Source organism: Gouania willdenowi, chromosome 17, assembly GCF_900634775.1.
Source record: "Gouania willdenowi chromosome 17, fGouWil2.1, whole genome shotgun sequence".
Classification (NCBI taxonomy): domain Eukaryota; kingdom Metazoa; phylum Chordata; class Actinopteri; order Blenniiformes; family Gobiesocidae; genus Gouania; species Gouania willdenowi.
Window position 1 is genome coordinate 328,864 of NC_041060.1, and position 22,239 is coordinate 351,102.

General features: G+C 35.9%; 1 protein-coding gene across 1 annotated transcript in view; it reads right to left on the reverse strand.

Annotated features, from left to right (window-relative positions):
• Positions 1 to 22,239, reverse strand: part of dnah9l (dynein, axonemal, heavy polypeptide 9 like) — a 93,314-nt gene that overhangs the window by 61,452 nt on the left and 9,623 nt on the right. The window contains exons 10-28 of the mRNA XM_028472665.1: positions 21,643 to 21,832; positions 20,312 to 20,416; positions 18,180 to 18,371; positions 14,469 to 14,669; positions 13,195 to 13,530; positions 13,040 to 13,117; positions 10,911 to 10,966; positions 10,696 to 10,816; positions 10,460 to 10,629; positions 7,043 to 7,265; positions 6,846 to 6,962; positions 6,616 to 6,702; positions 5,735 to 5,893; positions 4,802 to 4,885; positions 4,557 to 4,715; positions 3,324 to 3,446; positions 1,092 to 1,214; positions 782 to 1,006; positions 483 to 701 (exon numbers count right to left, since the gene is read on the reverse strand). Coding sequence (XP_028328466.1) covers positions 483 to 701; positions 782 to 1,006; positions 1,092 to 1,214; positions 3,324 to 3,446; positions 4,557 to 4,715; positions 4,802 to 4,885; positions 5,735 to 5,893; positions 6,616 to 6,702; positions 6,846 to 6,962; positions 7,043 to 7,265; positions 10,460 to 10,629; positions 10,696 to 10,816; positions 10,911 to 10,966; positions 13,040 to 13,117; positions 13,195 to 13,530; positions 14,469 to 14,669; positions 18,180 to 18,371; positions 20,312 to 20,416; positions 21,643 to 21,832 — 2,968 coding nt within the window. The remainder of the gene's footprint in view (positions 1 to 482; positions 702 to 781; positions 1,007 to 1,091; positions 1,215 to 3,323; positions 3,447 to 4,556; positions 4,716 to 4,801; positions 4,886 to 5,734; positions 5,894 to 6,615; positions 6,703 to 6,845; positions 6,963 to 7,042; positions 7,266 to 10,459; positions 10,630 to 10,695; positions 10,817 to 10,910; positions 10,967 to 13,039; positions 13,118 to 13,194; positions 13,531 to 14,468; positions 14,670 to 18,179; positions 18,372 to 20,311; positions 20,417 to 21,642; positions 21,833 to 22,239) is intronic.

Consider the following 22,239-nt stretch of genomic DNA (forward strand, 5'->3'; position numbering starts at 1 on the left):
GTGATTAATTAAGGACAGATTTGCAATCGTAATGTAGACACACTGCTGTGCCTCAGCAGCTGAATGTAAACGAGCAATACAACTTTGGACCTTTATCTTTCAAATCTGTTCTGCAATTCTCTCAAAATGACACTAGAATTCACAAGTCTGATTGTTTGGGAACTTTATTCTAATAGATTATCCTATTTATTTATTAATTTGTAATAACAGACTTGAAGTGAGCATTGTTCATACTCAGCATTTTCAGTGTTTTCTCTTTGTAAAATCAAATGCAATTTCACATCTCACCTCAATAAATATAACCATCATTTACAAATTTAAAAAATGAGATCAATGGTGATTAATTACAAACAAATTTGCAATTAATTAGCTAAATTCTGATAATCAATTCAAAGCTCTACTTCCTGATTAAATTACACAGATATAAGGTTTTAATTCCAATTAAAGGGATTTTCAGAACATAATCTGCTGTGATCCTTTACCTGTTTAGGCTGTGTTCCTTTAGAGACAATCTCCAGTAGATCTGACGCAGAAACAAAATAAAACCTGGGGAACGTGAGCCTCTTCGTCTCCAGGTACTCAGCCAGAGCTTTTTCACACACAGACAACCTCTGCTGTAAGGTTTCCAGGCTGTCCAGGAACCCGGGCTGGTTGGTCACATCCACAACGTTACTGTTCTGCACCACGTTTGTCATCAAACTCTGAGCAAATAGAGAATAAAACAAAGGTTAAGGGATTATGTGGATTACGGCTGAATGAAAGAACAAAAGGCAGCCAGCACCTGGAAGTCGGTGTGTATTCCCTGAAAGCGCTCGGCGTCTTTGGCCAGCTGGCAGCGGATATCATGGCTGTTGGTGAAGATGCTGTTGAGGTGGGCCCACGTCCTCTGAACGGACATCCAGGACGAGATGACCAAGTCGGCCACCATCAGCCTCCTCTGCCATCCACTCACTTCTTTCTGGAAATACTCCACGTACTTACTCATCAGGATGTTCTGAAGCTGCACCTGAGATAAACAGGTTATAACAGCTGATTTCTACTTCCTCAGACGCAGTAAAGCTCATGAATGACATGGATGAACAGGTACAGACCTGGTTATCTTCCAAAGTCTCGATCAGGTTCTCATCTGCTTTGAGGAGCGGGGTTCCTGTGCTGGTGTGGGTCTCGTACGACAGTGACATCACACTCCATGTTTGGGTTATTTCTGCCAAAACCTACAATGACAATGAACACGAGAAACGACAGGTGATGCAGCTTCTTCTTTGCTCTATTGTTGCTTTAGCTTTATCATCATTTAAATAAAGGACTTTTGTTTTGTGGAGCTGTGGTTCAGAATGGATTTCAGAATAAATCTTGAGCAGTTTAAAAAGTAAAACAAACAGTTTTTATGGAGGAAAGATTTTTGTTTTTGTAAGTTAAATGCATATTTTCATGATTTGCAGTTGTATATAAGTGAAATGAACTATATTGGGAGCTATTACACTAGATTTGAACATTTTACATTTACAGCCCGTGATTTAGGCAGTATAGGCAAATGCTAGGGGCGCCAGCATTAAACAATCAAAGCGCTGATATTATTAACAAACTAAACTTGGTAGTATTATTGATAACCAGTAAGTTAAAAAAAATAGTTTTATTCCCGCCCCCCAAATCGATTGACAGGTCAGTTCTGAGGCGTGACGTCAGCTCGGACCGGTTGTTTACGATTTACTGCTGCAGCAGTGACGTCATGTCTAAACAACCAAACTAATGATCTGATGCTCAGGGAACAAAAAATGGAAAGAAGCAAAGGAAAATGTGGAAAAGCCAGAGGTAAGGCAGTGTTTGAAGATCCATGACAATTTATTAATCCACGATAGTCAAACAAGCTAGCAGAGCAACCATGCTAATGTTAGCAGCTAGTGCTAAACAGCAACAGATAAAATACTAGCTTAACAAAAACATTGATTGCATGGCAACAGTGATCTATTAATTTGTTTCATTGTAGTTTAATGTCATTTTAAGAGAACTATGTATGATTATATACAGTACATGTAAGGAATGACGTCACAGTTTGTGTTTTATACAGGGGGCCTTATATATACACATATATATATAGAATATCAACATGGGGTCATTCAATCCCTAAAACTCACATAAACACATTGTGCTATTGATAAAAGTTCAGAAATATAAAATTCCTTCCTTATCACAATAACAGTAACTATTACAGAAGAACAAGTACGTGTTTGTAGTTTATATTTAAAGTTATAGAAAAAGTTCTACTCACTTAATTCTATCAAGTTGGTGTAACATGTTCTTCCTTTTTGAGAAACTTTAACTAATATTTTTCAAGTAAATGGAACTATATATGTTTATAAGTAAGCATAACTTAAAACACAACTTAAGTACAATTTAATATAATTAAGTAAATACATGCTAAGTAGGGATGTAACGATTAATCGTAAGGCAGTTAAAAATCGATTCATAGGTATCGCGGTTGATATCGATTTTCTGACAATTGAATCGCAGTACTTTTTTTAACCAGCAGAGGGCGCTATCCGGAAGTGTTGGCGGCGGGCGGAGTCTGCTAATACTTTCTTTCTGGCTGCCTTCTACTCTTAAATATGTTCATAAATGATTCATTACCCCTTTAGCACCGAAAAAATATCTGTAATATTACTTGAATATCTGCAAAAGTCACGTTTTTCTATTAGCTCTGTCTGCTAGCATAGCTTCTCTTCTTCACTGCTAGAATATCTGCATGCCAACCAACCACTGTGTTACCAGCGCCCTCTGCTGGTCCAAACAAATATGACGTAAATCAGTGCAATGACTTTTTTTTTTTTTAAAGTCCAATTGTTAAGGCACAAAATACATTTTCAGTTGCACTTTTAAAAGAAAAACTATTATGCAGTTTTGCATTGTTTATTATAGAACCAGAATTTAAATTAATAGGCTTCATTTTCATTTGTATTATTCCTTTATTTATTTAATTCAAGATTTATTTTTAGTTAAATTGCATTGTTTTGAACAGTTTATCAAGGAATTCTTTTGACAATGAAAAATAAAAGGAAAATAATACAGTATTTTCTAATTTTTTCCCAAAAAAAAAATTTGTCTACAGTCTCATTTTGTAAATGAAAAAATCGTGAGAGAATCGTACCGTGAACCCAGTATCGTGAATTGAATCGTATCGGGAGTTTTTAAATGTATTAATTATTTAATTTATGTTATGTTAATAATTATTTAAAATCATTCATTAATTACAGATTTACAAGTGCTCTATTTGATTTAATATTTGAATCATGACACAATCTATTACATTGGTTTCTATATCCTACCTTCTCAATGGCCATTTCTTTTACCGCCTTGTCGACTATAATTTTCACCTCATCCTCCACGCGATGAAGCTGTAGTTCCAACAGATCCCCCAGGGTGGTGCTCTCCCCCATAACAAACCTGACCTGTACGTTCACATTTCAAAGGCAGATAATTGGGTTCAAGAGTTTACATAATAAATGGATTCAACAAGAAAGGCGTACATGAAGATAAGACAGTTAAATAAAACGGTTTTCTATGAGACGCCAACTGTAAAGTTAGCCCAAAATGAACAGCAACTTTTTTGCAGCATTTAGCAACATACCACGTTTACAAAATGTATTTTGTTACTTTTGACCAGATTTACAGTAACATTTGTGATTTTTTTGTTCAATCTAAATGTTAAATATTAAAATCTATATCTAGATGTTAAATATAATTGTTAAATATAATATAATTGTGATATTTTTCTCTCGTAAAAATTATGTCAAGGTTAAATCTAAATGTTCAATCTAAATGTTAAATATTAAATCTAAATCAAAATATTAAATCTAAATCAAAATCTTACATTTAAATCTAAATGTTAAATTTAAATTTAAATACAAGATCTAAATGTTAAATCTAAATGTTAACTCTAAATTTAAATGATAAATGCTAAATTGCCTTGCCTAATTCTAAACAGTGAATTTGCATATTAGCTAAATATTTAGATTCACCAGTGACATTTAGATTTACCATTTATATTTATATTTACCATTTAGTATTTATATTTAACATTTAGATTTAATATTTAACATATAGATTTAATATTGACATTATGTTTTTATGAGAAAAAAATCATAAATTTCACAAGTATTGCTTTAAGTGGTCAAAAGTAACGTAAAAAATAAATCTAAATGTTAAATATGAAATTAAAATCTAAATTTTACATTTAAATATAAATGTTAAATTTAAATCAAAATGCTAAATGATAGATCTAAATGTTGAATCTAAATCTAAATGTTACATGTAAAGATAAATATTAAATCTAAAAGCTAAATGTTAGATCTACTGTAAATCTAAACAGTGAATTTGCATATTAACTACAATTTTTAGTTTCACCCGTGATATTTGGATTTAACATTTTGATTAAACAATTAAATTTAGATTTAATATTGACATTTTTATGTGACAAAAACAAAAAAAAAGTCTTTTAAAGGTGTTTTTTTGCTTGCTGTTTATTTTAGCATGCGCTAACTGTACCATAGTTTTCTTACCCCTGTGGTGTTCATCAGCTGCTGCCAGTGTCGTTCTCTGACGGCTGAGTTTTGAAGCTCATTGACGGCTCGTAGAGAAGTCAGAAGGTTCTTCACAGTGGACTCCAGACCCAGATACACATCCCACGCCCGCACCTCCTTCTCCAGCACCTTCATCTCCTTCACAAAACAAAATAAAGAGAAACCAAGTCTAAACGGTTAAATCATTCATTTAATTACATTTTCTGAACAGAAGCCAGTCTTACTTTAGCAAAACGTCTCAACTCCATGTCCATCAGCTCCACATTGATCTCTTTCCATGGAGTTTTAGTCCAGTCCTCTATACTCGTCTAAAAACATAGAATCAGCAGAGGTGAACGTATTCAGTAATATTACTTGTATTTAAGTATGTTTTAAAATAATAAGTAATCAATTACATTTCTACACCCAACCATTACTGAGTAAAATTATTCTTTTTTTGTTTTAAAATGATCAACAGACATTGTGAAACTACAAAAAAATCAAATGCATCACATCATAGTCGACCAATCAGATTAAACATAACGCATCAGATTATAGTCGACCAATCAGATTAAACGTAATGCATCAGATTATAGTCGACCAATCAGATTAAACGTAGACATCAAATCATCATTGAATGCAGGTTATGTTCTCAGTTTTACAGTTGATAAATGGATCTATATTTAGACGCCTCATCATTTTTTATTGAATTAATTTATGCTACTTTATTTAAAATATAAGTTTACGGATGCCTTTGTGGAAAATTGTGGTAGATTATGGCTCCTCCTTTTTACGTTTCTACACCAGATGTTTACTGTACGCTATGGACGCGTACCAAAATTTATTACCAACAATAAACATGGGGTGAAAGCACTTAGTAACTTTTATTTTGAATAATATTTATCCCAGATTGAGAGGGAGATTTTGTTCATGTTGCTGCTGATTTTAAATGATTTTAATGTTCTTATTGATTTGAAGCTGTTGAATGTTTGATCATGTAAAGCACAGTGAAATATGAAATACGCTATACAAATATATTTGCCTTTCCTTTTACTCAAGTATTTTATGTATGACTGACTTCTACATGAGTACAATTTCAATAAGTAACAGTACTTGTCCTTGAGTAGTAGAATATATCTGAGTATCGTGTTCCTTTATAATCGAACATTAAAAAGCACCTTTACAAAGGTCACCATGTCCCACACGGCTTTGACGAGGATGATGTCAGAGCGACACTGACGGAGCTGCTTGTAGTCGGGGAAGCTGACTTCAAACAGATCAGCAGTGTCTTGTAACTTCTTCATTTCCATCTCCATCACTGCTACAACTCGATTGGACTAGACGGACAAATCATCAACAAAATGAAAAAACGGAAAACACCACATTTGTTTATATAGTTTAGTAGAAATTGTTCAAAAAAAAAATCTATACCAGACATGGACAACTTTGATCACAACGAGGCAAAGAACTCATTTTTAAAAGTCTTTCTCCACATTTTTCTCTCGTTTTGTGCATTTGTGTGGTTATGGAGTCATTTTGTGTCTTTCTGTCGTACTTTGTTTCCTGGTTTCTCTTTTTTCTGTTTTCCTGTAATTCTGTGCTTTTATGAAATAATGTTATGTTTTCATTTATTCAGACAACTTTGAAGTACTTTGATATCCTGACATGTTTCGACTGCCAACATGTCAGGTAGAAGCCTCTGTCAGTCTTCCTCAGTGTATTTTTACACTGAGCCACGCCCAGAAGTAACACATAAGGAAAGTGATCAGTAGTTGCTTTGATGCTTTCCTTATGAAATGATACATCAAAGCAATCACTAGATGCCTCTGAAGAAGACTGACAGTTTGCAGTCAAAACATGTCAGGAGATCAAAGTGAATTTCAAAGTGCATTTCCTGAAAGTTATCTGAATTAAAGAAATCATGACATTATTTCAAAAAAGAAGACAGAATTAACTTGCTTAAATTATCTGTGCTTTTATTTTGGAGGCCGCACAAAAGTAGACCAAGGGCCGTATGTGGCCCCCGGGTCACCAGTTGACCACGTCTGTTGTTCCATACCTTATCAATTTGTTTGTATGGATCCTCCACTGTTATCTTGAAGATTGATTCTGTTTGAAATTTCTCCCTGAACTCATATTGTTTAACCTAGAACGTAAAAACAATAGTCAACACCTTATAATGCAGAAACACTACAGGGGGGTGGAGTCATAACTATTACAGGGCAGAATGTAATAGGGTGTATGATGTCAGATATTGAGCTCATAGTGAGGGGCTCGTATCCCACTCACCTCAAAGCGAACACATTTCCTTCGTATGACTGAAACCTCGTTGGACTGCAGTGGTGCTACTTCATGTTTGACCGTAAACGCAATTTTTCGAAGACTTTTCCACTTTTCAGGCAGTTCCTGTGATTCCACAAAAGAAGAAAACGTAAGAACAGCCATTGTGAATTGAAAAGTGTGTGTGTTTGCACACGGTTACACACTTCCAGCTGTGTGTAGACGCTCTCCGGGAGCTGCTGTCCGTACGTCTTGAGGAGTTCGGCTGTAGATTGGAGAGGCTTAAAGTGCTGCTCGTTACTGATGTGTCTGTCACGGATGGCCATGAGGTGTCCCATGGTGTTCACCAGGCCGGCGTAGTCGCCGTCCCTGACTTTGGTGGAGAGACCATGAGCAGTGTCTTGGACAAAGCAGGATAACTCTCTCACACTGAGGAGAAAGAAATTACAAAGACTATATTTCAAAGTTATTTAAACTCACTTTTATCAGTCAAGAATGTAACACATCATGAAAAAAACAGGAACAAGTCGGCCAGGGTTATTTAGTGTGATTTTACACACACACATTAAATAATATCTGAAGAAGCTATGGCTGTTTGAATGTTGTCACTCTTTAAATGAGCCCAGGGCAGGAAGTATAAATCAGTTTCCATGGTGACACCACGGTGGTTAGTAGAACTATCAGCTGATTAGTTACTGTAACTAGAGGATGGATACCCGACCCAACCCTGAGGGGTGGGGTTCACACAGATATGTAGAGGTGGTGGTGTTGGTCACATGGTGTGGTTAGCGTGCAGCGTTCTTCATTTCCTGCTGCAGCTGCTGTAGCTGAAGAATGCAGCTTTAACAGTGAGAACTACACAGATTATCATTATCTTTCATACATGGATTATAGAAATACATCCCATGGGTCTCTAGCGTGCACTGTACCCCTGTTTGTGTTTCATTTCTCTTGTTCTTTGAAAAAAAAATGAGGTTTTCACGGTTGGGTCGTCCCGATCCACACTCTGTGACTCTGTTCTTTATTTACTCTCCGTTCTTGTGACTATTTACTGTAAGACCTGTGCACATGCCTCTGCGTACGTCTGTGGAACCAAACAGTAGTTTAGTCCACTGTGTTTGTCTTCTTTCAGTCTCCTAGACGACGACTTCTTCTCATTCCTCTTTATTTACGGTAGTGGGACGCCTCTCAAAGCGTCGTGAAAGCGCACTAGCGTCATTTGAGTAGTAGAAATGTGTGTGAACGTTTATTAACCATTAGCATTAAAAGAAAATGAATGTTTATTTTTCCACAAATCTTGCCCTACACTCCTTTAAATAAAGAAGATAAACATCTTCAAAGAGTTTTCATCTCCTCAGAAACCAACCCCCAAGCAATGGTTGTCAATAGTTGCTTTAATCGTTTTAATGCATAACGTTAATTATGTTTAATGTTCACAGCTACAATTAATACTTTTCGTGTAGAGATGAATCGAAGCGCAGTGCGAGCATTCACAACATTTTAAGGTTTGCACTTAAGTGCTACTTCCTCCCATGAGCAGTGTATTTATGTTTATCTACAGTTATGATACGGTACATCATATACGTATATTAGTCATGTAGTAAAAATGTATGTAAACATACTAGAAAAGCTGTTTATATTAAATTGATTGAAATAAATAAATTAAATTGTCCTTTTCCTTTTCATTTTCTACCCCATCAGTTCCAGCCATTTCTGAGCATTTTGACTGATTTTAAAGACCCACAGAATATTTTCTACTATGACTATCTGAAAAGCCTCTACTGTCATCAACAAAAAACTTGTTTCTGGCTCGTTTCATTCTTTTGTAATCAGCCGTTGAATAGAGCAAGTTTTACGCAAATATCACTCCATAGCGCCATAATCTCACTCGTTGTTGTTGTTTGAGATATGTTAAAAACAAATGTAGAACTTTTTCCAGTATTGAAGTGGAATAAATATTTTTTACTTTGCACAGATGATGTTTATTTATGGAATGTATTTAGTGGGCATCACATTAAAAGTAGCCTTAACCCTTTATAAGGTTTTTTTTTTTTTACCTTACAGTGTTATTGGATGATATAACAGGTCTTGATTACTGTTTTAAATTTTTTTTTCATGTAGAAAATTGGGTTTATTGACGTTACCATATTTTTGTCCTTGCAGAAACCTGCCTTTTTTACATTATTTAACACAATTATAGCTTATGAATTGGAAAAAAAAAGTTTAAAATAGTCTGAATCACTGTAAAGCAGTGTTATTAAATCATTTGGTAACATTAAAACAAAGTCCTAAGTTTTATTACCTTTTTTGGTAAAGAAATTGTGCCAACTACGTGTTAAATGCTTTGGGTATACATCCTAAAGCAGTCACACCAAACTCATTTTCATTTTTAGGTAAACCAGGAATATGATCAAATACGGCGCCTACATTTTTCCTGCAGTAATTTCACTCATTTCACTACGTTCTCCACAAACAAAACACATTTCCTCACTTAGTATCCATTAGTCAACTAAAAAAGCTGTGACTTTCATCAACTTACCATTGTTAGTTTAGATGTTTCAATCATAAATGCAAAGTCAGTTGAGCCACATGACCACATGTTTCTGATTTCAGAGAAAACAGGAAGTTGGAAGCCTCCCAGGTCTCTGATGATTGGTCAAATGTCACAATCATGTAATCTGTACTGTAGAGTAATCTCTCCTGATTGGCTGGGTGAAGACCACATGGTTGTTGAGGCACAGGACTGGTACCAAATGTAATGTGAGCGGAAAATGGTCACTTGCCCGATAAAGGGTTGTTATTTTAATTGAGATGTATATTATATGACTTAAATTTAGATTGATGCGAGGGGGTCTATGTTTATATCAGATATTGGGAAAGTGATAGCTCATATTTCATTAAGTATTAACATTTATCTTTTTAGTTTAGTTTGTGTTGATAATATCCTCTGAAACTGTAGTTTGTCCATAATCCGTGTATCATTCGTTCATTTGTTTTTCATTATGTAACAAAAACATGAAAAACTAAAAAAACACTCATTATTTGATATTTGTTTCCAAAAACAAAATGAAAAAACGGAAAACGCCTTGTTTTTCAAATTCAAGCTCTTTTGCTTTGGTACAGAAAATGAAAAACGAAAAATAAAACTCCTTTATTTGTTTTCTCCATCACCGATTGGCCAAAGTACGTGACCAGGAAGTGAAGCGTTACACATTCTGAGATATCTTTATCTCTACAACACGTAGGAGTCTCTAAATCCTCCTAAATGTCCATGAGGAGGTTCTGTGTTCAACACAGATAAAGAGAAAAAACACGTTTCTGATGCACAGTTGGAAGCAGCGATCTTATCATGTTGAACTGCCGTTAGCATAGCTGTTAGCGTCGGATGAGAGTACACTTCCGGGTCACGTACTTTGGCAAATCGCTAATGGAGAAAATGAATAAAGGTGTTTGTTTTCCGTTTTTCATTTTCTGTACAGAAGCAAAATAACTTGAATTTGAAAAACATTTTCCATTTTTTCATTTTGGTTTTGGAAACAAATATCAAATAATGAGTGTTTTTTTTCATTTTTCATATTTTTGTTACATAATGAAAAAGGAGTGTCCATCTTAAAGCTCCTGACCTCTGGTTGACGTGGTTGAGGAGGTGCTCTTTGAACATCCAGCTCCACCTCTTGATGACGTTCATCAGTGTGTGTTTGAAGGGTCTGACGTCCAGTTGCAGCCAACCACAAAACACTCTCCTGTCCTCCATTTTGTTCACACGCACATAAAGAGACTCAAACAGATTGATCTGGAAACAAACGATGGAGAATTAGATCAGAAAAGAAACGTCTGAAGGAAAAGTCCAGAATCCCACCTGTTCCTTAAAGTTGTCTAGAGTCGGTGGATTCTTTTTGAGCTCATAGTCAGCGTAGAGCTCCGCCTCCTCGGTGCTCAGCACGTGGCCGTAGAGCAGAAACTGTCTCATAAATTCAGATCTGTCAGGATGGAATGACAAAAAAAAAAACAAAAAACTTTTTTATTTCATCTTAAGTTTTAAATAAAATCTCAAAAACTCCAGACAAATCTGACCTGTCATCAGTCCAGAGGTAGCGATAGCTGGAAAAAGACGCCTGGTATTCCTTGACCTGGAAATCAATAAAATCATTACAACTGATCAGAATGAGTCACACATATAAAGTAAATACTTATTTTGTCAAGTAACAATGTCTATTTGTTTTTCATCGAGAACACATTTTCTCCTCCTGTAAATTAAAAATGCAAAAATAGAATAAACTATAACTTTTCTAAACTTTGTTCTTTTTAGGTTAAATATTTGACTAAAGCCATAGTAGTCAGCACTTTAAAGTGAATAATAAACTTATATCAACTTTTATATTATGTTTTATTGCATTTGAAACTCTAACTATCTGTTGTTTGAGTTAAGGATCCCATTAAAGGGGACATATCATGTTAAATCCACTTTTTTAGCCCTTAAATGCATTTTGTTGTATATTTAGCGTGTTTAGAAGTACAGAAAAAATCAAATTAATCTCTTCAGGTGCTCCATTGATATCTTTATATTCTGTTTTGGTCATATTTTTCAATCTGTTTTGATTTTTCTATTCTCTATTACGTTTTTTGAACAATAACGTCACAGTATTTGCAGCAGAACTGCCACATTAGGACATCAACTCCAGGTCCAACACTTCGAGCAATCCGCCATTTTTATTTCTGGCTTTTATTTTGTAGTCCAAGCTCCAGGATGCAGAAGTTACGAGAGGATAAGTCAAAATGTTTGGTTGTTGGATGTAGTAACCCACACACTTCATTACACCGTCTCCCAGCATCAGAACCTTTTCAAAGTGTCTGGTTGAGTTTTATTTTTTATAGAAATGTACCACATCTGTGGATAAGGTCATTTTTGTGTGTGTGAAGCACTTCAATGATGACTGCTTCATCAACCTCCACCAGTATAAAGAAGGATTTACAGAAAGACTTTGTCTGGTTGAGGGTTCAATTCCTTCTATCTTTGGAGACGATGAACAGAGCACTTCGGTAAGCTGTAAATAACGCTAAAAAGTGTGATGATAAGACGTCCCTGTCATTGTTTTGTTAGCATTAGCAGTTGCACCGTCTTCATATGTTAGCGCTGTGTGCTCGTTTTAGATCCTTGATGATATGGCCTACGTGATTTAATTTAAGTCTAAAGTTTTCATTAGTCATTTCATTTTGACGTTTTTGTCTTTGAAAAGACTGTATTAAAATGCATTTCGTGATGTTAGCTTGGCGCTAGCATTAGCTCGGTGCTTGTGTTAGCTCACTTGTTAGGGTTCTGCAGGTTCATCATCTTCATTTTCATCTCGCTCCACTGGGTCAGACTCTGGCTGGAACATGTAAGGCTGGATGGACAAGTCTAACGTTGTTGACATTTTGTAAATAACGTGTGAATATAAAGTTTATGCTCTGCTACATAGCCGTATCTCTTCTATCAAACTATAAAAATGGCCGAACAGGGTGGAGTTGAACCGAGTGTCACCTGAAGAGTGGGCGGGGTATGGAGTGTCTCATTTGCATTTAAAGAGACAGCACCAAAACGAGTTGCTCTCAGAAGCACATCAGAAAAGGGGTAGAAAAGGGGTGGAGCTATAATAATGAGGAATTATATAAGGAATCTGCTTTACTGTATATAGACCACAACTGTATGATTTATATGTAAAAAGGAAGGATTTAAAACCATGATATGTCCTCTTTAACACAAGTTTTTCAACCTTAGGGACGTGACCTCATGTGGGGTCGCCTGAAATGTATAGTAATTGATTAAAAAAAATTCTGATAAAATGATGTACTTGTTTTTAAAAATATTATAAAATAACAATGAAAAAAAAAATAAAGAAAATGAAAAAAGGGAATATAAATATATATATATTGTTTTTTACCACACACAATCTCAAACAAAAGTATTCTATATTTTCACTTTCTCTAATAAAATATAATATAAAAATATCTGAGAAGAGATTAAAAAAACCCAACATTGTAAAACTCTAATAATGTTGCAAATGAAAAATGTAAAGCCAAATAATTATTTCCCTCGTTAAGGTTTGTAATTTCATTAAAATCTCACATTGATTAAAAAACTAAACAATAATAAAAAAAAGATCTAATTAGAACTTAATTGGCTTATACTAAAATGAACACTAGTTTGAATGGTTAATACTTACCTTGGCGATGGCTGCACGTGCACGTGAGCGAATTAGGAGACACATCTCTGACAAATCAGCCATTTCATTTATATCATTCTACAACATGGGAGAATTCATATCAAAAGGACGTGTGATCATTTTTAATGTGTAAAATTAGAAAAGTTAATAATCACCTGATAGTTTTCCATCTGTTTGTGGATCGCGACTCTGGGAATAAAGGACGCCATGTGTGTGATGTTGTTCACCATCGCGTCCAAGATGTCGTAGAAGTTTCCACTGTGGCTGGCGTCTAAGGAGGGGTCAAAGGTCATCTCGTTACCGCTGAGCAGCAGCTGCACTTCGAACAACGGCGTGATGTTCTGAGAGGCGTCGGTGTGGTTTATGAAGTACTGCAGGGAGCAGCGGACGGCGCTGGAGAACCCGGCCAGGAGCATCTGGTCCACGTACTCAGTGTAGGCCCGCCACTCACTGCTGCTCACATCCCTCACTCCCAGCAGAGCCTGGCTCTCCTTTGGAGGTCATAAAATAAAACATCATTTTAGTCCAAAGAAAGAATTAAGTTACAACCAATCATCAAATTCATTTGAAAAAATACAATTCTTTATAAAATGTTCATAACATACACATATTTTAAGTGCCATAAAACACAGTGACTGTACAAAAATAGATATGAATTCATTTGTTGTTCTTTTAAAAATACAAGTTATTTCTTGGCACTTGAGTCATGTGACTTGGTTCTTCTTCTATTGTGCAATTCTTCTTCAATTGTAATAATAATAAATAATAATAGTACATCAATTTCTGGGACTCAAAGCCGCTTTACAGAAAAATAAAGAAATAAATGAAAATAAAAGTAAAAGAAAGGATAAGAAAAAGCAAGTTTAAAAAGGTGAGTTTTAAGCAGTGTTTTAAAGTTTTGAATGTAAATGACACTGGAGACACTTTCACACTGCAGGGCGGCGCCCTTCCCACGCGTGGGCGTGGTTCCAGCGCCTCTAACGGACACGCCCCCAGCATCTCAGAGCAGAGAGAAGTGATTGTTTTTCCATGATTTTAAAACCTAATTTTATATACTTGTGATTTTTTTCATCTTTCAAATGTGTTTCAGTGGTTAATGACATGTATCTGTGGTGTGACAAACTCATAGCACACATTTATTTCTGCTTTACACAGACTTTAAAGTTGAGCAGTGCTGCTTGTTCATGTCAACAATTTTTTTTTTTCCAAGTTTGACAAAATAACTGAGTGTGTTTGAATGTTTTTTATGGTTAAAAACAGAAGATTCTAAGCTTTCAAACAGTATATGATACTTGTGATATTTTTGTAGTCAACATGATCAATTATGTTACTAATTGTGGTCGGCTCAAATCTTCAGATGACCCAACGCCACCCCCCCCCCCCCCCCCCACGGCAAGAATCTCAAACCCCGCCTATCGTCCACACTGACCTGCAGTCGTTTGTGTATCTGTTCTCCTGTCGCGGCGATGAGCGCGTGCTGTTTGGAAACGCTCTCGTCAATGTCTGTGAAGACGAGCAGAGGAGAGTCGCGACTCTTCCTGGTGATGAAGGCTTTGTTGCTGAACGTAGCCATCAGGGATTGGATGGCCTCCACGTTCGCTTTAGTCTTCTGGACACTGGTAGAGATGTTCTTCAAAGAAAAACACAAGATTTGTTGTTTTCAAGCTTCCTAATGTTTTTTGATGATTGCGATATGCGTCTCATGCACGAAAAACATTTATCAATTGATTTCTAACATACGTTTCCAAGACAATTAATAAGTATCAAAAAATTACAAAATCAAAATGAGGAACGAAATTCTAAAAAAGCCTTTATTTTGAAGGGCAAACTAACTATTAAAAAGTCCACGTTTCAACCAAGCATGGTCTTTATCAGGGCTAACACAGGTTAGCTGACCCAGGTTAGCTAACCCGATACGTTTCCATATCAATAGACACTTCCAATAAATTAATAGATCGCTGTTACTGTGCAATCAATGTTTTTTGCTAACATACCTTAGCATGGTCGCACTGCTAGCTTGTTTGATAATGCACGGCTAGGTACAATTGACCATGGTCGTCTTAAAACACTGGCTTAATTCTCTTCTTTCTGTTTTTTTCTTCCCTCGGCACCTGATAATTCGTGTGTTTGTTTAGACATTTGCTGCTCACACTTCGGCAGATGTCAATCAATCTGGGGGGAGGGGCGGGAGTGAAACCATTATTTATTGTCATTAAAACTAAATCTAGTTTAGTATGCTAATTATATCAGTGCTTTGGTTGTTTATTTAATTTTTTTTTCTTCACTCAGCCAATTTAGCGCCCCCTGTCTGTATAGTATGGAAGTTTATCTATAATATAATATAATTCAAAACAGATTAACAGATATGCTTTTTCATTTTCAGAATATAGCTGATTTTTTTTTTTTACCTTAATAAAATGAATAATAAATATTTTCATTTTAAGCATTTCAACCATTTTCATTTTCTTCTTCAAGCTTGCTCATTTTATAAATCAAATTAAAAATGATAAATTAGCAGAAAGGCTAATGCATTTTACTCATAAATCAAATTGCTAATAAATAATCAAAAGTTTATTTTCATTTTCCCAGAAGGCAAGGCAAGGCAAGGCAAATTTATTTATATAGCGCATTTCATACTCAAGGCAACTCAATGTGCTTTACATGATAAAACATTCAATTGTTTAAAATCAAAAAGAACATTTAAATCAATAAGAACATTTAAAATCATCAGTAAAATCAATTAAAATCATCAGTAAAATCATCATTACATCAACAACATGACAAAAAATCTCTCTCTCAATCATATGCAGTAGAGAAAAAAAGTGCCTTTAACTTTGATTTAAAAATGTTCACATGTGATGCTGACTTCAGCTCCGCTGGCAGTTTGTTCCACTTCTTTGCAGCATAACAACTAAAAGCAGCATCACCATGTTTACTGTGAACTCTGGGCTCCACTATCTGACCTGTGTCCATAGATCTGAGAGACCTGCTGGGTTCATACCTGACTAACATGTCACTGATGTATTCTGGACCAAACCCATTCACAGATTTATACACCAGCAGCAGAACTTTAAAGTCTATTCTGAGGCTGACTGGGAGCCAGTGTAAAGACTTTAAAACTGGAGTAATGTGCTCTGACCTCTTTGTTCTGGTTCAGACCCGAGCTGCAGCGTTCTGAACCAGCTGTAGCTGTTTGATGCTCTTTTGGGGGATTCCTGTCAGAAGACCATTACAATAGTCCAGTCTGCTGGAGATAAAAGCATGGACCAGTTTCTCCTGATCTTTCTGAGCCATTAAACCTTTCACTCTGGAGATGTTCTTTAGGTGGTAGAAGGCTGTTTTTGTGATAGATTTGATCTGACTGCTGAATGTAAGATCTGAGTCAATCAGAACACCAAGGTTTTTGACTTGGTCTTTATCTTCTAAAGATCCAGACTCAGATACTTGCTGACAGCAGTCCTCTTTTCCTTGTTACCAAAGACAATCACCTCCGTCTTGTCATGGTTTAGTTGAAGGAAGTTTTCACTCATCCAGCAGTTTACTTTTTCTAAACAGTCACACAACACCTCAATGGGACCATGGTCATCTGGGTTCAGTGATAGATATAGTTGTGTGTCATCTGCATAGCTCTGATAATCAACCTTACAGTTCTGTAAAATTTGTCCTAAAGGAAGCATGTAAAGGTTAAACAGAAGGGGTCCAAGAACAGATCCCTGAGGAACCCCACAGGACATTGGTAATCTGTCAGATTCAAAGTTTCCAATGCTTACAAAATAGCTTCGCTCCTCCAAGTATGACTTAAACCATTGCATTACTTTTCCATTTAGTCCAACCCATGTTTGCAATCTGTGCAACAAAATTGTATGATCTACAGTGTCAAATGCAGCACTTAGATCCAACAGAATGAGAACAGATACTTTTCCTGAATCAGTGTTCAACCTTATGTCATTGATCACTTTGATAAGAGCAGTTTCTGTGCTGTGATGAGAACGAAAACCTGACTGAAATTTATCAAATATTTTGTTGAATGTTAAGAATTGACTCAGTTGGTTGAAGACCACCTTCTCAATGATCTTGGCCATGAATGGAAGGTTGCTGATTGGTCTATAGTTAGCCAGTATAGAGGCATCCAGTGTTCTCTTTTTTAACAGCGGTTTCACAGCAGCTACTTTCAGGGATTTTGGTACGGTGCCTGATTGGAATGAGCAGTTAATTATCTGACACAAATCAGTGACAATTGACTTTACAACAGTTTTAAAGAAGTTTGAGGGTTTTGTGTCAAGACAACACGTTGATGGATTCAGCTGCTGAACAGTCTCCTCTATTGTTTTTGGGTTCACTGTAATAAACTCTAACATTGTAGTTGACTCATCCCTCAGTGGTTGAAGCTGTTCAAGCTTTTTGTGATTTTGCTGGTTTGTTCTGATGTTTGACCTTATTGATTGTATTTTTTCATTGAAATATACAGCAAATTCATTGCATTTTCCAGCTGACAGTAATTCAGGGGCTATCTGATCTGGGGGGGTTGTGAGCTTTTCTATTACAGAAAACAACGTGCGAGAGAAGAAGAGCGACTACTGACTAGAATTAAATTATGGAACACTTTTTGCGTAGGGCGGGGCATGAAAACGAGGCAATAGAGAAACTTTGTTTTGAGGAAAAACAACAGCTTTTAAAAGATGGAGACCAACACCTGAGCTACCAGACCTTCAGCAAAGGTAAGGTCAGAACATTGTTGGTATTTTCTACAGTGAATAGAACAAAAGGATGGATTGACTTTGTGGATGCTCCTCACTGAGGATGTTCTGAGCTGTTGTTGTTGTCATTTTCTCTGTTTCTGTGTTTCCAACACAAACAACAGATGTGCTGTCGTGTCATGAGATATATGTTGTTGGGAGAGTATGGAGGCTATATTAAATAATTGTTTATGTTTCTTTAATGGTGTTTATGATGTTGATATTGTTAGATTAACACTTGCCATTAGAAACATATACAATTGTCATTGGTGGTCTCCATTTGCAAAGTGCCTACCCAACCCTAGTGGTCACAGCACTTTACTACTAAAGTGCTACTGAAAGTTCTCTAAAATGCTGCGTTTAGCGTGTGTTTAGCTAGTAGCATAATGGGCTATAGGCCGTACCTTGACCAGGTCTCTGGTGCTCTGAATGTAGTCCCAGAGGTGGTCCTGTTCCCAGGTCAGCTCCCCCAGAGCTGGCTCCAGCTGTCGTCTCATCCCGTCCATCTCATCCCTCACCAGTCCCAGCTCCACAGCCAGGATGGTGCCGTGCAGATGGTTGTACCACTGGGTCACCAGAGTCAGCGTCTGTGTGTACTACACCACAAAACAAAGCATGAACGCACCAGCACGTAAGGAACACCTTTAACAAACTGTGCTTCTTCATCCAAAGAAAAACAAGAAAATCTAAATTTACAATCTACAAATTAAAATACCAAATAAAATCTGTCTTTTTTAGTGTTTGGTTCAGACGTGGATGTCTTCCACTTCCATCCTGGGAAAGAGTGAAGTTGACCTGTTTGTACTAGTCAGTATAACATTGTGTGTTTAATTTGTAATTAGAACTTCTGCAGAAATATGAGGGAACTTTTTTCTGCTATCATGAATTAAAATTGCAAAAGTGCACATTTGGTAAATAAGGTCTCACACAATACAAAGATAATGACACATGTTGGAATAAATAGATTTACAGAATTTTTTAACACATAGGTCGATGTGATCTATAAAGTGTAAATAAACCCCCTGGTTTTAGCTGAACTGCTACTAGGGAGGCCTTGATTATGGGAGGGGCTACTGAAGCATATGCCCAGCCTATACTATAAAATCTCCAAAAAACAATCTATGCCAGACATAGGCAACTGGCGGCCCAGGGGCCACATGCGGCCCTTGGTCTAATTTTATTAAAGTAAACAACCAAAATGACAGAAAAATACACACGCACACGCACGCACACACACACGCACACGCACACACACACACACAAAGAAAACCCAACAAAATACCACATTGCAGAAAAATACAGTAAAAAACAAGACAACAACAAAAATACAAGTAATAACTACAAAAACATAGAAAATTACAGAAAATCACAACAAAAGTACGCAAAAAGACAAGAATAACTCAAAAAAATGGCTCTGCAAACCCACAGTACTAACAAACAAACAAAATAGCAACAGAAATACACAAAAATGAATCCCAAAAACACAAAATAACAATATACAATATGTAACTCCAGAAAACATATATTTTACAGGAAAAATACACAAAAAGGCTACAGAAATGACAACAAACATACAAAGAATGATGGAAAAACACACACATTTACCATAAAAACTCTTGGTTCTGTCCTGTATTAATGCTCAGATCACTCATTGTTCTAATGCTGACATGAATGTTGATCATGTGATAAAAACTGCCCATATCTGATCTATGCTATGTTAACGAGCTACTCAATACTCTCTATACATCTCTATTCACAATTCTCTCAGTCTAACCTACTCACCACTGATTACAGTGGACAGGTGATAGTTTTTATGAAAGGGGCGGAGCCAACAGTGACTAAGAAGCCACCCTTATGAAAAACAAGTCTATTTAAGTGTGCTTAGAGTATATTTATTTAAACTAAAAATGAAAAAGTGTACTTTCAGTTTACATTGTATGTACTTATCAAAGATATACTTTAATGTATACGTCACTTTGTGACGTATACATTAAAGTACAAGTATATTTACTTCATACTTGCATTCAAACTTCTGATAAACTTAGTACAAATATTTAAATGAGCTTTAAGTATATTCAGCTTGTGAATGTGCAGATTAATAAATACCTTTATCCACACATCCACAATGGCTTTATAGACATAAAATGGTACGATAGTTAAGTTAACAAGTCTACGTCAAATATAGTCAAAAGTATATCGCAGTGTATATTATCATAAAAAGTGCTCATTTATATTAAAGTGGGTTAGATTATAGTATAATAATTCTAGTATAGTATTAGTATACCTATAAGTTTACTTGCAATATGAAATAAAGCTTTTGGTAAACTAAAATTGGTCAATTTAGTCCCAAGAAGTATTGAAATAGTACATTTTGAAGTGTACTGCTAGTATATTGGGTAAGTGTACTGAGCAAAATATACTTAAACTATACTTAAATAAATAAAGTGAATACAATTATTTTTAGAATGATTTTTTAATACAATAATAAAACATTGAGGTACCACTGGTGTTTTCTCTCTTTATATTTGTTACTTACCATGTACAGTCTCTCACGTTTGGAGTAAAGATGAAGAGCTGCTTTGGGAATGTTTTGGTTCTTTACCATTCCCAAATATTTCACTTCTCTCAGCACTGACGCCAGCTGAAAACACACAAATGTTACAGAATTCCTGACTATAAATACACATCACTGATGATTTCAAGTTGTAATTCTCACACGTTATTTACTGAAACCAACATGTAACAGTAAAAACACAATAACACCCTGCTGGGTGTAAAAAAGCTTTGTGACCTGTTTTTAATGCACATAAATAAGAATAAACATTCTTAGTGCCTCAGATTTTATGTGATCGCAATAAACAGACTGAAAATTACCATATTGTTATTATTAATAATTATATTATTAATAGCAAAATCATGTGGACATTGACAGTATGACACTGAATATAGCCTCACGCGCATGTTTGGGAAAATTTCACGCTTTTACATCAAATTTGTCTTTGTAAACGGTTGGTCACAGAGATGGAAATGTCATCTATGACACAGTGATATGACAGATTTTACCTTCTGAAATGGAAATATATAAACCCTAAATGACATGTTTCCAATGTACAGCTTTAGCAAGTGTAGCAAAATGACTAGACGTTAAATCTCACTAATATCAGCTTGTGCTTGTGTCAGCGTTTTTCTGCAGTGTCTAAATATGAAATAAATGAATGATCAACTCCATTGACCATATTAGGCATGTTTGGAATGATTTCGGGAATTTTATGTGTGTGTAATGCGTCTGTTTAGGAAAAGACGATGAAACAGAAGCTAAACAATCCGTGTATCATTCGTTCATTTGTTTTTCATTATGTAACAAAAACATGAAAAACTAAAAAAACACTAATTATTTGATATTTGTTTCCAAAAACAAAATGAAAAAACAAACGCCTTGTTTTTCAAATTCAAGCTCTTTTGTTCGGCACAGAAAACGAAAAAACGGAAAACAAACTCCTTTATTTGTTTTCTCCATCACCGATTGGCCAAAGTACGTGACCAGGAAGTGAAGCGTTACACATTCTGAGATATCTTTATCTCTACAACACGTAGGAGTCTCTAAATCCTCCTAAATGTCCAGGTTCTGTGTTCAACACCAGATAAAGAGAAAAAACACGTTTCTGATGCACAGTTGGAAGCAGCGATCTTATGTTGAACTGCCGTTAGCATAGCCGTTAGCGTCGGATGAGAGTGCACTTCCAGGTCACGTACTTTGGCAAATCGCTAATGGAGAAAACAAATAAAGGTGTTTGTTTTTCAAATGGAAAATTGGAGGCTTTAAATTCTACCTGGACAATAATGACTGGTTTTTATTGGTGGTCTTACTGAAGGACTGAAGTTGACGTGGAACAGGCCAGTGTTTAAAGTCAACAGCGGTTCCTTGAGGTGTGTGTTGCACATTTCCTCCAGTCCCTGAGTCCACTCTGAAAACATCTCCTCGTCCTGCTGATCCAAAGCCTCCAGAATACATTCACACTTACGGAGAACTTCATCTGCTTCAGCTGAGCCCAGAGGCCTTTGGGAGACGGATAAGAGCTCAAACTTAACACGTTTCACAGAAACCATTGTTTATGATCACTGGTTACTGTTAATAACAAATAAAAACCATTTAGCTTTCCTCTACATAAATAGCTGAGTCATTGGTTGTGTTGGAAATGACACACTAATGTACTAGACATCACAAACTCAATGAGTATATACTGTCTACAATAGCGGGTTTTCACCTACGTCACGTTCTGGACGATAACCTGAATGTGCGGCCATATTGGAGGCACTCGGTGGAAAACATTGCGATGGATAAATGTCCAAAACCACAGAAAAGCTCCTCAAAATAGGTTCTAGATGTAAAGACATAGAGGGAAGGACTTGGTCATGATATTTGGATAAGTGAGGGTTTATGTTGGTGCAGATCTATATGAGTTG